A 16,930-nucleotide genomic window follows, 5' to 3' on the forward strand; every position below is an offset into this window, starting at 1 on the left:
CTAAAGTTAGTTGTTGCGAACTTTAGAATCTATTTAAAATCCTTCTTCTCACATAAAAGATCTTGAATAGTCAAGTCCCACCTTATATTAAGGACCTCATATTACCATATCACTCCAACAGAGCACTTCACTCTAGGGTATTTAAAAGTAGAGTGAAGGCAGAGCCTCGAGCTTTCAGGCCCATCTTCTGTGGAATCAGCTCCTACTTTGGGTTTGGCAGATATACAGCCTCTGGTTAAGCCTGAAAGTTTCTTTTTTGATAAAGCTTATAGTAATGGCTAGATAAGTTGTCTTTTGTCCTGTCTCCCTGCCCTCACCCCAAAACGGTTGTGGCAGATTGCTGCCCTTCTCTGAACCTGGCATGCCAGAGTTTTTTTCCTGTTAAAATGTAGTTTTTCTTTCCCACTGTTGCAGAGTGCTCGCTCATAGTAGGACATCTGCTTTGTTGGGGTTATCTCTGTTTTCTCTGTATTCTTACAATATTAAAGTGACTGTTGTTGCGATTTGGCGCTAAATAAATAAAATTGAATTAACGCTTATATTTTGTAAGGTTTAGAAATGTCTGGCTAGTTGATTACACATCTTTTTCTGTTGCTAAACAAACTTATGAACTCACTTATCGATACTTCTAAACTTTGAAAGACTCCTTTGAAAGACCCCTTCTAAGGAGAGGCTCATTCTCCCATTGGTGCTTCCTTACTGTGCCCTACATTTAATCATTAAACGTGGGCTACATTTAACCCCTTGTTGCCCCATTTTTGGGACAAAATAGATTTCCATCCAGGAGAAACTTTCTACTTGCTTGTTTTATGACTGGATTTTTTAAAGAGGTTTTTTTCATATGGGGTGAGGTGTGGTGTGAGCCAGTGGCGTCTGGACGTGTGGGGGGAAATGGGAAGACACCAGCGACTTCCTCGACGCCTCAGTAAGAGTGATTTTTACTCCAACGCTTGCCAGTTTGTGGCATTGGGTCGATATATCCAGCTTTACCCGGTTTTACCTCGGTTTAGGTTGCTAGTGCCGTTTTTCTTGAAGTTTGCCGGTATCCGCTTTTTTTTTCTAACGTTGAAGGAGGAGGGCCAGGAGGAGAGGCAGGGCCAGTGGAGTGCTACGTGTCTTGAAAGTCCCTTTTAAACACCCCCCTCCGTTGCCTCTTTCGATTACTACAGCCCAAAGTTTCTTGCTTTATAAGTCGATCCAGCATCCGACGAACATCCAGGCCTGCGTGTGTGCAGCGGTCCGAGTCCGGCGTCCAGGAGTCCTTTGGCGGCATAACACTAGAGCGAAATGTCCGGAGTGAGGCTTCGCACAGTGAGTAGATGTGGAGATAACGGGTCGAATCAGACACCAGAAATTTAAACTGTCATCAGATTAGCCCCACAAAAAGCGAAATGTACTGTGTCAGCCAGCAGCCCGACATGTGTGCGAACTTAGTGTCACGTTAATAGACTACCTGCTTTAAGCCCTCCTTAAAAACGGCGATCTTACTACGAAGGTCTGCTGGTCGTGCAGAAAAAAACCCTTCTTTTTTTCATTAGGAGTGATTATTTATTTAAATGCAATTTTCTGAAAAGCAGGCTTTTTTTTTTACTGTCCTGCCAGGTGTGGCTGTTTGTAGACTTGCCTCGACTCTGAATGGGACAGTTGTTGTAGTAACGTATCCATGTCAGTGTAGTTCATTCATAACATAGAGTGTCTTTTGAGAGAGGGGAGAAAGAGGCCCCTGTTAAAGTGCCAGAGTGATGCTGCACGGGAATGCCGCAGACGTATGTGGAGCCACATATGAGAGATACACCACTGAAGGGGTGCATCATTACTGACACTGTAACACTGATGCAACCACGAAGATTAATCATCAGCTTTCTTGATAAAAAGTCACTTTTCAAAGGAAGTTGCGAAATAGTCGCTCCTTTTGACATTTAGTAGCTAATTCAATTGGCTAAGCTTTCAGAATTGCCATGCTGAGCAACTCAGGAGCAATTAAGTAAGTAAGAAATACTCATGTGTCATTTTCTTTGAGGAATTCGCTGACATAGTTATCAGCATTTATCCCCTGTGATTTCCTGAGAAAGAGGATGGGAGTTGAACTGGAGCGAGGGGAGAAGAGTTACACAAGGGGCATTCTTTAAAAGGAATGCAACAACAAGAGAAAATGAAAAGGGGATTGAAATGAAAAGAGGGTAAAAACTATCAAGGTAGGATGGTATTATTACAAGAGGTATTACAACTTTTAATAGTGAATGATGGGACTTTGTTTTTCCAGCCAGTGCCATCATTGTATTCATGATGAGGTGGTGTTTTGGTAGCGCAAGGCTGCAGTGGAAGGTGGCTCCTATGTTTAAGAGAATAGCCCTGTTTGTCTAGGCCTCTCCCACAGCGTGTGGGTCTGTATATTTTTCACATGCGGTATGCCTTCCATGTCCTTTGATTGAAACACACCTTGATTTGTGCTGTGTCAGAGTGCAGGATTTTTTTTTTTTTTTTACAACCGAGGCTGTGTTAGCACCAGGAAAAAAGGGCTCTTTTCACAGAAGTTCATCCAATGGCAGCTGGAATCCTGTGCGGTCCTTCGAGCTGTTAAACTACTTTCATATTGGGTAGGCATTATAGGCGTAAGGGTGTAAGGAAGAAGGGCGACTGGGTGCAGAGGGTGAACGTGTGGGCACGAGCACTGCCACATCATCGCTTGGCTACAGGCAGCACACTGGACACATTGTCAATTATTCCTCCCTCTCCCTCCCTCCCTGCATCCCTCATGAGCTTCCCTACCCTCCCATTTATAAGTCTTTACAGCTCCATTCATTCACATCCACATAGTTACTTTATCCTTGTAGAACCAGATTCGTCTAGTCTGAAAAATTATATATGACGTGTTACTTTACATGACTTGGAAGTAAATTTAAAAGGATCCAGTGAAAAGCAAATGCTATTTGTTCTATGACATCGTGAACAGCAGGTGAGACTTGTCTGTGATGTCTATCCAGGTAAATATGTCATTTGGTGTGTGAACTGAATACGCTCAAACTGAATACCCTTTTGTCTGCTTCTGAGCCTATACATTAGGTCTATATCTTGTAATATATTAGCCTATATATTTATAATATATTTGGAGCCCCTGCTGCTTCTCTTTTAGAATCTCAACAAGGCGACCAATGTGGTGTACCAGGCCCACCACGTCAGCCGGAGCAAGAGAGGGCAGGTCGTGGGCACCAAGGGGGGCTTTAGGGGCTGCACCATCTGGCTCACTGGTAAATCTTTATAGTTTTTCCACCATATTTAGACTGGGATCAATTTGCTTATTTACCACCATGCTTTTACCTCTAGGTTTGTCTGGTGCTGGAAAGACTACTATCAGTTTTGCCCTGGAGGATTATCTCGTCTCCCATGGTATCCCCTGCTACTCACTGGATGGAGACAACATTCGCCACGGCCTGAACAAGAATCTCGGCTTTTCTGCTGAAGACCGCGAGGAGAACATCCGGCGTGTTGCAGAGGTGGCCAAACTGTTTGCCGATGCCGGCCTCGTTTGTGTCACCAGTTTCATCTCTCCTTTCGCCAAGGTGAGGAAAGCTTAAGAGTTACATGCTGCATGTGTTTATTTAAGACTGAAATCATTGCCTAACAAAGGTTGACGCTAGATTTTAAGTCGACCTCGAATCAAAAATGCATTGAAATCATGTATCCGTGCCGTTTCTCCCACAGGATCGCGACGAGGCAAGGAGCGTCCACGCAAGTTCCGGGCTGCCATTTTTTGAAGTGTTTGTCCACGCGCCTCTTGAAGTGTGTGAGAGCAGGGATGTGAAAGGACTTTACAAAAAGGCTCGCGCTGGAGAGATCAAAGGTCAGTGTGATGGTACTCACAGCAAGAAACATCTATGAGATATGAAAGTCATCCCAGAGCCTATGAATATCTACAGGCTAGTTTACCACATGTTGTAATTCTGTCTCAGTCAAGTGATTAGGTAGTATTAATGCTGATAGGGTCTGACTGATATCTCTGGTTTATTGCCAGGTTTTACTGGGATTGATTCAGAGTACGAACGTCCAGAGCGTCCAGAGCTTGTTCTGAAAACCGGAGAACTCTCTGTAAATGAATGTCTCCATCAAGTGTTGGATCTGCTTAAGGAACAGGTAGGGTTCCAGAAGACTTGCTCCAGACCTTTTAAAGCAGAATAAACCACACAGCACAGTGTACACAGACTCTACCCACAGTGTTAATTTACACTTGGCAATTTCTCAGCAGGATGATGAAGAGGACACTATGTAAATTATGTAAAAGTTTGAATACTTGATCAGTTATTTTTTAATTTAAACATGAAGCTGTTGTACTAAAATAAGTTCAATATACTAAGGGAGGCCTATTAAGGGAGGCCACACCCCCTTAAAACAAACTATAAGTCGTGATAATTAACATCAATCTTTCAGTGTTCTCTGCCCATCAATGAAATCTTTCACATGAGAAGGAAGTGGTTGGTAACAACTAGCCAGAGGCAATGAACTACCTGGTACTTCAGTGGTTTTATATTACAGCAGCAAACAATAGTGATTCAGCAAGTACAGTATTAAAAACGAAAAAATTAAGTACAGGATATGGACTCCCTTTTTTTTTAACCCCCCCCCCCCCATTCCAAAAAAAACCCCTGGCCTTTTTGCTGCAAATAACATAGAGAAACACAAAGGACATCATTTTAATTTTCATGATTGTGAAAATGAGACGCACGCTAATCTCGGAGTAATGCACAAAAGAGTTTAGTTTACTCAAAGGCATGTGAATGAGCAATATGTTTGCACTTCATGTATGTACAAATGTAGATCTATATTACAAAGGCAAAACTGGAAAAACAGGTAAAGAGTGTAGCTCTATGTAGAAAAGACACTAACCGACCTTTACACACACACACACACACACACACACACACACACACACACACACACACACACACACACACACACACACACACAGTCAAGATTCTGTTGGGTATTTAAAAGGCCATTGGTTCTGTTGCCAAGCGTCTTATCTTTACTAAAGGAAAGGTTGCTGATAGAGTAAATGTGTAAACGTGTGTTTTTACAGCCCCGGTCGTTGAGGTAACAGGTGACTGATTTTTTTGTTTTTAAATATCCCCGCTGTGTCAACATGAATACGCAGAAGCAGTGTGCACACATTAATCCTGCTGTGTAGAATTACATCAAACAAAATCAGGCAAGGCATTCACAGATGTTTGATTTTATTGAAAGGAGCTTCCGTAAACTCAAACGGTGCAGAAAATAAATTATTTAGCCAATACTATACTTATGAATTTGCTATTTATTTAGTGTGCCGTGTCTGATTCAGAATGTAAACCTGTAATTAGACGCACTGTGTGCACCACTCAGCTAGTGCCCAAAGGCGAACTTCTTTGGCAAATGCAAATCATGCAAAAAAGCACCATTTTGCACCAAAAGGAACAAAAAATATGCAGCATACACCCAGCAGTATAGTTTAATCTAAAAAGAAATGTTATTTTACAGCCTTCCGATGCACTAACCGTGCTGTTTAAACTCTTAAAAAAAAAGTCATTGAGTCCCTACATGAGCAGCGTTATTAAACTGTGAACATTCACTTTCTTCTCGTATGTAGAAAATTGTACCAAATGAGATCCTGGAGGAGGTGACTGAACTGTTTATCCCAGAGGACGGGGTGAACCATGTTCTGGCTGAAGCAAACACGCTGCCCACCATCAGCATTACAAAAGTAAGTACACATACTGTCACATAGCAAATGAGAACTCAGAGTCAGTACAAAACACTCCAGACAGTTAGTTATGGGTACGTTCCTTGCAGTGTGGACACTGTGTGTCAGGGTTCCTGGGTCGGTGACCCAGTATTTTCAGTTCACGTTCACTGTTTATCTTCTGCCTGTTCCACTTCCTGTTTTATTGTGTTAGCCTTGGTCCATGTGCATTATGTTCCGTCCTCTTCCCGTTTATCATTAGTTCATTATGTTCAGCTGTGTACTCACCAGGTTCTAATCTCTCATCACTCAGCCTGTGTATTTATGTCCCTCAGTTCAACCAGTCCAATGTCGTGTCATTGATGTTATTGTGATGTTGTCTCTCCGTCTGTATGTTCCGTTAGTCAGTCAGTGCTTCAGTCAGTCGTCCAGCCAGCCATTTTCTCCCTTTGTTCTGTTCATCCACTCCTTATAATAAATCGTCACCTACCTGCGAGTCCTGCGTTTGGGTTCCTTCTTCCTCGCCTCCACCCAACCGCTGACACTGTGTACTAAGAAAATATTTCCTTTTCCCTGGTTAATCAATAGGGAAATGCTCACGTAACTGTCAGTCAGTGTTCTGCAGATGCTAACAGATATGCAGCTTCTTGGCAAACATTGTTTCAAACGTTGTGAAAATAAAGGTAAATAAATCAGTAATGCTCATTTTAAAAAGGGAAAGTATTTTAAAGTGAATTTATTCTCTGCGTAGCCAAGTTGTTATTTTACTCTTTGTGTCTATAGTTGAAATGGTTTTTGTAAATCTGCAGCTCATATTGTCTGTCTCTATTTTATCGTATTCCACTGGGGTCAATCCTTCCACTGTTAAATTATTCACTTATTTAGAGCAGGCCTACAGATTAACTTGTGAATACCACTGAAATGTGTTTAATTTGCAATACAGCAAATGAAATATATGGCTTTCCTGAACTGGAATCGCAGTTTACAAGTATTTTGTGTTATTTTCTTTTCATCCTGCTGACGATGCTGTTTTATTCATCTACAGCTGGATCTGCAGTGGGTGCAGGTTTTGGCCGAGGGCTGGGCCAGTCCACTAAAGGGATTCATGAGAGAGAGAGAGTTCCTCCAGACTATGCACTTTGGCAATCTCCTAGATGGTAAGAAAAGTCCTTAAACTTTCAACATCTACAACATCTAGACACCCCCTCCCTGCTCCTAAAAGTGACATTAGGCAGCTGAATTGTGATTAATTCAGTTAGTGTGGGGATGTCAGACTAATTTTACATACACTTTGATCTTATGTGGGCCAGACCAGTGAATCTCCCCTTTCTGCCAGTGCAAAGAAATGTAACTACACATTTAATCAATGAGATATTCTAACATAAGAAAAAGAAGTGCAATGTCAGCAGTAAAAAGTAAATGAAAGAAATCTCTTAGCATGATTCTTTTGGCTTAAATGGTAAGAAGTAAACGTGCAAACTTACAGAAATCTGTTATTGAATTATGAATTGCGTTCGGGGAGGTCTTTATTGATAGGAAAAGCTGTAAAACTTGTGTAAATACAGTTGAAAGTCCAAAATTTATGTCCAGCCATACATTGGGCCAGATCGGAGTCCACACCATCTCCAAGTTCAAGCAAACGGTTCACAGCGACATCTAGCAACATTTACACATCACTTTCAGCCTCATACAAGCCTAACAGTGGATGCAAAGCACAAGCTGCAATCTACTGCAATCAATGAATGTGAACAGAATTATTGGGCCATGCCTCTTAATCTTGAAATTCAGGTATTTTCACTGTCATTGCCAAGAGGTGTATAAAATCAAATGTCTAATAAACATTTGTGAAAGAATGGGTTGTTCCAGAGAGCTGACTGCATTCAAACGTCACGCTGTAATAAGATCCGATTGTTGCGGCAAGTCGCTTCATGAAATTTGTTCCCTCCTAGATATTCCATTCCAAAGTGAAAGCGCTTAGGGACAACAGCAGCTCAAGACAGTTAAAGTTACGGAGCAGGGTTGGCGAGGTTGGCTGATGTGAATGGCGTGTAAAAGTTACAGAAGCTCTGCTGACTCAATCGTCACATATACATAACATAGCATTTGATCTCAGCTGTTTCCCTTCTAACTCACAGTAATATTAAAATATTTGACTCGCTTTCATTTTCTCCATTCACAATTCGGCAGTGAGATCTCTCTCTCACTCTGTGAGTATATGTGCAAGGGGTGTAAGGGAGCTCGCACACACAACAACAGGAGAGAAAAGTGAGTCAAAAGTGTGGCCACACTTAACTAGAGTTGATGTTGATAATCTTTGTTGTTACAAGTCGCCTACACTTGTGGCAACAAACTTTACACATAATGTAAGTCCGAAATTAAGCAATATCTCTATTCCTCTCTTCTCTTTCTGTGTGTAAATAACACAGACAAATTATTGTCTGGTTCAATTTAAAATGAGGCAAGAATGAAGGGAAAGCATGAATGAACCTCTAATTTTTAAAATGAGCACATGCTATTCCACTTGACATACAAAATTGCTCTAAAGCAGATAATGTGCATGTCCTTAAAGCACAGAAGTAACTGTAAAATATATTATTATTTAATGACAGACCAATTAATTCTTTGATTATTTCTTCATTGCCCAATAATAGTAATTATATTTAATTAGACATTACAGCTCCTTTCTGAGATCACACTCCTTCTCTTTGAAGTGTTTGTCATTAGTGTGCTGTGTTATGGAATGGCTGTGTGCAGGCAGGACAAGGACCCAAAGTGCAGACTCCAGAGACAGACGTGAACTCAAAAGGGCAACAAAACTAGGACTAGAAAATACACTTACACAGACAGAACACACAGCTCAATAAGGGTAGATCGCGACACGGACACAGAGAAACACAGAGGGAGCAATCAGGGAATGGGCAACAGGAGAGAAACACAGCTGTGGCAAATCGAGCCTAACGAAACTGGGGAAGCAAAACCAGATACATTAACATAAGACAAGGACCTTCAAAATAAAACAGGAAACATAACACAGACTGAACTTACAGACACAGACTCACAGGCAGGCACTACAACAGGGGGAACAGAGACGTGGGACCAGGGCAGACACCGACTGGACACGGGGATATAGCAAACAGGGGAGACAGCAACTAAGGATTACACAGAGACATAAACCATAAGAAAGAACTCTAACAAAGAAACCAAAGACTAGAAAAGATAAATAATATAATAAACTCAAACCTCTGGGTCAACGACCCAGGCATCCTAACATGCTGCACCTGTTTTCATATATGTTTTCATATTTTCATGTATTTCAAAAGGAAAACACTCGTAGAATTATAATTGCTTGGCTTTGTATGTTTAAGATCACTTCATCTTCTCTCTCAGGTGGGGCCATCAACATGTCTATTCCCATTGTCCTGCCTGTTAGCTCTGAGACCAAAGAGAAGCTGGAGGGCTGTGCAGCGGTAGCTCTGGAGTACCAAGGTTCACGTGTGGCTGTTCTCAGGAACCCCGAGTTCTACGCGCACCGCAAGGAGGAACGCAGTGCCCGCCAGTGGGGCACTACTTGTCCACAACACCCGTACATTAAGGTTATAATGCAGCTATTAACCTGTGCGCAGTTAAAAATTTGGAGACTGGAAGGTGTTCTCATGCCAGCATCACACATTTTAATGATGAAAAACTGTTCTCTGCTTTTATCCTTGGCAGATGGTTATGGAAGGAGGTGACTGGCTGGTAGGTGGGGATCTGGAGGTGCTGGAGCGAATCAGATGGAACGATGGACTTGACCAGTACCGCTTTACTCCAAAGGAGCTCAGGCAGAAGTTCAAAGATATGAAAGCAGGTGAGAAAATCTAAAGTACAACACTACAGTGACGATCAGGAGATACAGAAGTGGCCTTTTTGTTTGGTTTGTTGTCAGTAACTTCCAGTATGACATATATATTTCTCTATAATAAAGCAGTTATGGTAACCGGTGAAAACATGAAAAAAATTAAAGCAGTGTATTTAGCAATACACCCTTTGTCTTTCAGAAAACTTGACTAAGGACCAGATGGAAAAAATTAAATGGTAACTTTAAAGCTGCATGGTGATTTTTGTGACACGTCCTGTGATCAATGGGCACATATAGTATAGTTAGGTCTGTAAGTATTTGGACAATGGCAGTTTTTGTAAATTTGCCTCTGTACACCACCTCAGTGGATTTTACTTCACACAATCAGAATTTGATTGAACTGCAGACTTTAGTTCAAGGTAACAAAAGTATTCAATTATTAACTGTTTAGCAATTACAGGCATATTTGTATATGCACTCCCACATTTTCCAAGGCTAATCAGGAGTTTCATGGGCAGGCCTGTACTCTCATTATTCCCTGGCACATTAAACAAGTAAAACATCTGGAGGTATTCCAAGTGTTCAGTGGAATTTTCAGTATGGGGTCCAAAGAGATGTTGGTGCAAGTGAAAAAGCCCATTATTAGACTGAAACCCAAAATAAACCTATCTGAGAGATAGCAAACACTTTAGGATCAACAATCTGCTCAGAAACACCAAAAGGTCTGAGCGACTGCAGAGCAACCGCAGAGAAGATAACTGTAGTTGATGACTCCAGAATACAAAATTATATCCAATAAAAGTTGTTTTCCTTAATTTTTACAACACTGGTTACACTTTGGAACTGGAAGGACAGATTAGATTTTCCTAAAAGCAACATGTCAAAGAGCCTACATGGTTGTGGAAAACTAAAAACAAGATTAATTTGTACCCAAATGACAGAAGTGATCTGAAACATACTATATTACCTGTTAAACAAGACAGAAGGATATTCACATGTCATTATGGCATGACCATGTATGGTTACAGGTTGCACCAGTTTTTACTGATGGTTTAACTGCCCAATTACTTTTGCGCCTCTGAAAATTTGGGCAAGGTTGCAAAAATAGTAGTTATTCCTTAACAGTTAATGCAAAACTTTTGTTAAACCCCTTGAATCAAAATGCTGAAAGTCTGCACGCCAATCACATCTTGATTATTAGATCTGAAATCCGTGTGGTGGCAAAACTAAGAAGTGTCTTTGTCCAAAAGCTAATGGAGCTAACTGTATTCCTGAATGCAATGAACAATTAAATGACATCATCTGTTTTTACTTTCACCCGCTAACTTTGATGTGACTGCTTTGTGCAGATATTGTTTTACCTATTCATCTTATCCACAATGCACTGTTTATTTTGGCACTTTGTGTTTTTACTATGCTGAGGTTTGTTACCGGTGTGAGAGCATGGTGTTATCTGCACTAGGTGGACAATAACCTGTACTTTCTTATTGTTAACAAGCCCAAAGCAAAAAGAAACCAACAGTCTGTCTCAGTAGTTCCCATAGCATGCCAAGCCCAAACCTGTTTGTTCCCACCTAAGAACATTATAAAACATGTGATTTCTTAAAATAGCTTTGGACTGTTGTCATAGAAAACATCAACATCAAACAGAGGGAAATTATGCATTTTGGGGGCTGTGTTTAGTATGCTAAAGAGTAATTAATGTACATGGGACTGACTTAAAATAAACACAATGCTATTTCTTTTATGCTTGTAATGTCACCCAGTGCAAAAGTTTAAAAAAAATGCTGAATATGTGGTCAAAGTGGGAAGGATTAAGTCTTCTTCAATAGCAAAGCCCTATAGGACTAGTTATGAAACATCAGATTAACATAACTAACAAGTAATGCAGATCTTGTAAGTGTGTGAAAGTATAGCTAAATTTTATGTTAAACCCACTGTTAAACTACGTTTTTTTTATATATTTGTATAGATAGATATAGAAGGAGGAGAAAATGTGAGTGGACAGTATTGTTGGTTTTTAGGTATAATGGGATTTGTTGACAGTAAGAAAAATATAAAATTCTATGCATCTGTCTGTCGTCACACACCACCAACATTTTTGTTGCTTTTGTTCTGATAAAAGTGAATTTAAACACTATGATCAGGGTGTATTTGAGTTCTGTTAAAGGCATGGTTCGCATGTTGGCTGTGACAAATATTTTGGAAGGCATGATCATGAAGCACGTGTGTCTATTGTATGTTAATTTTATTATATGCTCCTCTGTCTTTAGATGCGGTGTTTGCATTCCAGCTGCGTAACCCGATCCACAATGGTCACGCCCTGCTCATGCAGGACACCAAGCGGCGATTGCTGGAGCGAGGATACAAAAATCCAGTCCTCTTACTTCACCCGCTCGGTGGTTGGACCAAAGACGACGATGTGCCTCTGCAGTGGAGGATGAGGCAACATGATGCTGTCCTGGAGGAGGGCGTGTTGGACCCAGCTAGCACCATTGTTGCCATCTTCCCTTCCCCTATGATGTATGCTGGACCTACAGAGGTGAGCAGCAGTGGTGGCTTATGGCTCACTCAAAGGTTTTAAAAAATACGGGTGCATGTGATATCAGCTTCAATGTCTTTCAGGTTCAGTGGCACTGCAGAGCCAGAATGATCGCCGGAGCAAACTTTTACATTGTCGGCCGGGATCCTGCAGGTATGCCTCACCCAGAGACTAAAAAGGACTTGTATGAGCCCACCCATGGTGGAAAAGTGCTGTCCATGGCCCCAGGTCTCACCTCTGTAGAGATCATTCCCTTCAGGGTAGCTGCCTACAACAAAACTAAGAAGGCTATGGACTTCTATGACAAAGACCGGTGAGTGATGAAAGATCTGCAGGTTTTTCTTGTAAGTTGCAGTCAATATTGAACCTCAAGGGGTCGCATACTTCTAGAAATGCAAAATTAACTGCTAAAGCCCCATTCACACCAGCCTAAAGACCGGTCAGTGACTCCCCTACTAACCACCTGAAGTAATCTGAAGTTAGCAAACACTACTAAAACAAAATACAAAACCTGATGCTTGATTGTATATAAGCATCTCAAAAATTTGCTGAAAAATATCATTCTACCCCTCCTTCATATCTAATGGATGATTGCAATATTCAGCTTCCTTTCACAAGCTAATGGCCCGTATATGAAATGACAGACAATTATAAATATACGCATACATTCACCTAGAGCTATAACAAGGCTATTATAGTTAACTAAAACTAAAGTAAAAACTAAAACTAGATGGTTAAAAACCATTTTAATTAACTAAAATAGAAACTAGACTTGGAAAAAAAAATACAAGGGACATCTTGTAGACAACCACTTTCTAATAGTTGTGTTTTCATTGTAATACCTGTTCTAATTTTTTCTAAATCTCACCTCTGACACATGTCGTCCATACAGCAATAATTAATAACAACTAAGACTGAAACCAATAAACTTAAACTAAAACTAAACATTATTAAGTAAATATTAAATACTTAATATTAAAAACTCACTCTGGAACTTAAACTAAACTGAATTAAAAGCAAAAAGTCAAAATAAAATTAAAATAAAAACTAATTATATGATAACTCTATTTATAGAATCACTCACACACAATCACTGACCTTAAGCGCATTCAGGTTTAATAAACAATTCTATTTAGAATATATTATTTATATATATACTCAGAGACATATACACACACACATATATATATATATATATATATATATATATATATATATATATATATATATATATATATACATATATATATAATTTACCATGTGGTATTTGATAAAGTCCTTTGTCATCCATGTGCTTGTTGAGACTGTCTCTTTCTATTCCAGAGTTTGGCTCCACACATGGAAACATAAAATAAAACTGTAAAAAAGTGCGGCACAAACATGAAACACTTTCTTCATTCAGTGAACTGGTTCTTATATAGCACTTCTCTACTCTACCTGAGCAGTGAGAGCGCTCGTTATTCATACAAGAATGTTTTTCCATGCTTAAGTGTTTTCTATGTAACATTCACACTCCAATCAATGCATCTGAGAGCAACGTGAGGGTCAGTATCTCACCTAAGGATACTTGGCATGTAGACTGTAGTCAGGGATCGGACTGATTCCGATTAGTGATGACCTGCTCTAACTCCTGAGCTACAGTTTTTGGTGCAGCTCTCCGCTCACCAGCTGTTGAAGGAATGCACATTTTTAAGGACAAAGGGTAGTAGCTCATTAGTACTTATTTGGGTGTTCTTTACTGAACAGTAAAACATTGCATTGCCTTCGACACACTTTTAGGGCAAAAACTTCATTGCCAAACTAAAAATTTCACAAAAATTAGACTGTAAATTATTAGGCTTTTGCATTTATATGTGTTTGTGTCGTAGTTGGTATTTGAGTCGAGATCTAATCACGGCGCTATTATAGAATTTACAAATTTTGATTTCTAATAACCTGTCCTTGCCACTGTATACTCCCTTTCCCCCATTCTTCTACAATTTCTCAGACACGACGAGTTTCAGTTCATTTCTGGCACCATGATGAGGAGCTTGGCTCGGAGCGGAGAGTACCCTCCAGATGGTTTTATGGCCCCCAAAGCCTGGAGGGTGTTGGTCGAGTACTACACCTCTCTTCAGAAGAAAAACTAATCAACAAGCTCATGAGCAACTATCCAGTTTATTCTTTAGGATTATTTAAGGTGGGATGGATTTTTATTGGTGCAAACTGCAGCGGTGGGAGTTTTATCTTCACCAAATCAAAATATGAATCTCATTCCTGTAAAACAATGGGGAGATTTTGTGATTATATGCATATTACCTTAAGCTATGTGTTTTAATAAATTAAATCTAACTAGAATTTTTTGTATGACTGTACACATAGGAGCACATTCCAAGACAAGGAAATCTTTATATATATGCATACATGAGACACTGAAGGGCGCACGACAAAAAACATGCATATTGAAGTTTTTATTACCTTTTTAACATGACAACTGTATCACTGTATTTGTATCACCTGAATGAAAGCCGTAGTCTTATCATTGCACACAGTGCCTACATGTTATAGATGTCATTGTGTTAATCCCTCATGTTAATCTTTTTATATTATTATGAAGTACTACAGGAATTTATATATATAAAATGTGTCTTTGTGGTCAATTTCAGTCCTATAAAACTGATTTTTTTTGTTGTTGTTGTTGTTGTTGTTTTTTGTCTTTAAGATTTCTGTGACTTCATAAATTGTGCATATGCATTCATATTATAGGATCTTTGCTCGTAGGAAAATAAATGTAAAATGAAATAATAAAAACACTTATTTGTTATATGACTATTTAACGACTACATTGCACAGAGATGATATGTACTTTGAACAAGATGATTTAAATGTTTTCTGCAGTACCTCTGGCCCGACTGTGACTGTGTGGCCCTGGTTGTGCAACAATACTTACCTCTTCTGTCTGTACAGAGTGCATGTTTATCAGTGCTGTATAAGGTTAAAGGTCTGCCGGATAACTCCATTTAACGGATTGGGGGTGGGGTGAGGGGGTATAAAAAAGTCCGGTACCAGGTGCGGCCGGAGCTGCGAAGCCAAAAGTGCAATGCCGCCATCTGCTGGCAGAAATGTGGAGAGGCGAGAAAAAAACGTAAATGTGTGTAAAAGGGCACAATCGAGTTTTGGTTTCCGACTTAACAGCTAAACTCAGTGACAGCATATTGTATTTACTTACTGAGATGGACACAAAGACAGTCAATTATCCCTGCATGTTATCCTAAAACTTCCAGCTGTTCTTTTTATAGGAATAAACCGGACTAACAACAGTCACACTGTCACTTTGTGCATTAAGAGAGCTCAGGTTTTGGCTCTGGATTGACTCTGCTAACTAGATCTTCTATAACAGATTAAGGAGAACATGAGATGCTTTCAAATTACACTTAAGAGATGGTTGAGCGAAGTTGGAGGACTGATTCATTTCGCTTCTCATTAAGCTGTGAGGGCTTACAGCGCTACAAGATAAGTGCTCTTCAGTGGGGAGAACTAGTCTTCGCTATAAGAAGGAGATTCCTAATTAGCCTTACATGGGATCAGATCATTTAATCTGCGATGTTCCAGGTAAACCCATTTAAATCTGCTGAACTGTACCCTCACTACTTTATAAAATCTCCCAACTACTCTAGCATGTCATGTCACTGAGAAATTACCACATGTAAATCTCCGGTGTCCTACAGACCTGCATATTCCTAAATACAGGCTGCAGTAACACTCCAAATCGGATGCACTACTCTAAGAGCAGAAGTCACATTCCCACTCAGATGTTCCGCATTGCAAGGCTGCTAATTTAAAATGACTATCAGCTGCACAGCTGTCAGGTTACATGGACTAAGCCCAGCCTCCTTGTTTCCAGATGCTGACTGATGTTGACACACAGTCTTACATTAAGTGATCATTTTATGGGTGTTGCATTCTGTGACCAAAGAATCCATTTAACTGTCTCTAGCTTTCATGAAATTTAAAACACAGTGAGGTAAGGTGCCTTCTGTTGGTATGAATGAAATACATCGCATATTGAGCTGCTGTTTTTGTTGTTCATTAGTCGTCTGACTGTATTTTCACACACACACACACACACACACACACACACACACACAAGCGCGGAATGTCCCAGATGACAACTTGATTTTGTTTGTTTGTTCAAAGCCATTATTGAGAACAGGGACGTGCAGAGAGGTTTAAAGGGGCGGGTGCTCAAAGTTAAAAAGGGGCACATTGAACCATGCTGAATAACAACAACACACATTCATCAAGAATCTAATATGGGAAGGGCAGGGCTGTGTTGATCTGAGACTGTAGACATTAAAAAGTCCACAGGAGAGATGGTAGCTGATTAAACAAGTGTCATGAGATAATAACAAAATGCAAAGATTGGTGACAGCGCTTGGAACCATAAGGCAACGAAAAACTGTGACATAAACTCGGCTCTGCCTGTGAATCACTCTTTGCTTCTCTTCTTCCTTCCTTCCCATCATTTCATATATCACTCTCCACTTGCTGTCTATCTGAGAACAAGGCACAACTTGCTATTGCAATAAACTATAATCTAATTATCCACACCTAACAACTCCAGCACTTAATCTAAAATAAAATGATGACAGAAAAATGTTATAGCACTGCCTTTAGTAGCCTCATACAGCTCCTACTGTTTCCTCCTCATGTCCTTACCAGCCATGTCTGCACAATGTTATATCATGAGTAATATTTTTTTAAATCCAGCTAAATAAAACACACACATGCACACACAGTGACATTTTAGACCTTCTTCAGAATACTGTATATACTATGGGCATCCTTACATTATTAT

The 16,930-nt window shown here is 40.0% G+C and overlaps 1 protein-coding gene across 1 annotated transcript; it reads left to right on the plus strand.

Moving 5' to 3' along the window:
• Positions 1–1,094: 1,094 nt before the first annotated feature.
• LOC113034861 (bifunctional 3'-phosphoadenosine 5'-phosphosulfate synthase 2-like) lies at positions 1,095–14,896 on the plus strand. Its single transcript, XM_026189978.2, has 12 exons — positions 1,095–1,311; positions 3,134–3,248; positions 3,325–3,560; positions 3,703–3,841; positions 4,013–4,131; positions 5,621–5,734; positions 6,759–6,870; positions 9,101–9,306; positions 9,425–9,560; positions 11,825–12,093; positions 12,177–12,406; positions 14,081–14,896. Exons 1-12 carry the CDS (start codon positions 1,288–1,290, stop codon positions 14,220–14,222), a joined length of 1,842 nt encoding a protein of 613 aa, XP_026045763.2. The 5' UTR covers positions 1,095–1,287; the 3' UTR covers positions 14,223–14,896.
• Positions 14,897–16,930: the final 2,034 nt, after the last annotated feature.

This window comes from Astatotilapia calliptera, chromosome 13, assembly GCF_964374335.1.
Source record: "Astatotilapia calliptera chromosome 13, fAstCal68.1, whole genome shotgun sequence".
Lineage (NCBI taxonomy): Eukaryota > Metazoa > Chordata > Actinopteri > Cichliformes > Cichlidae > Astatotilapia > Astatotilapia calliptera.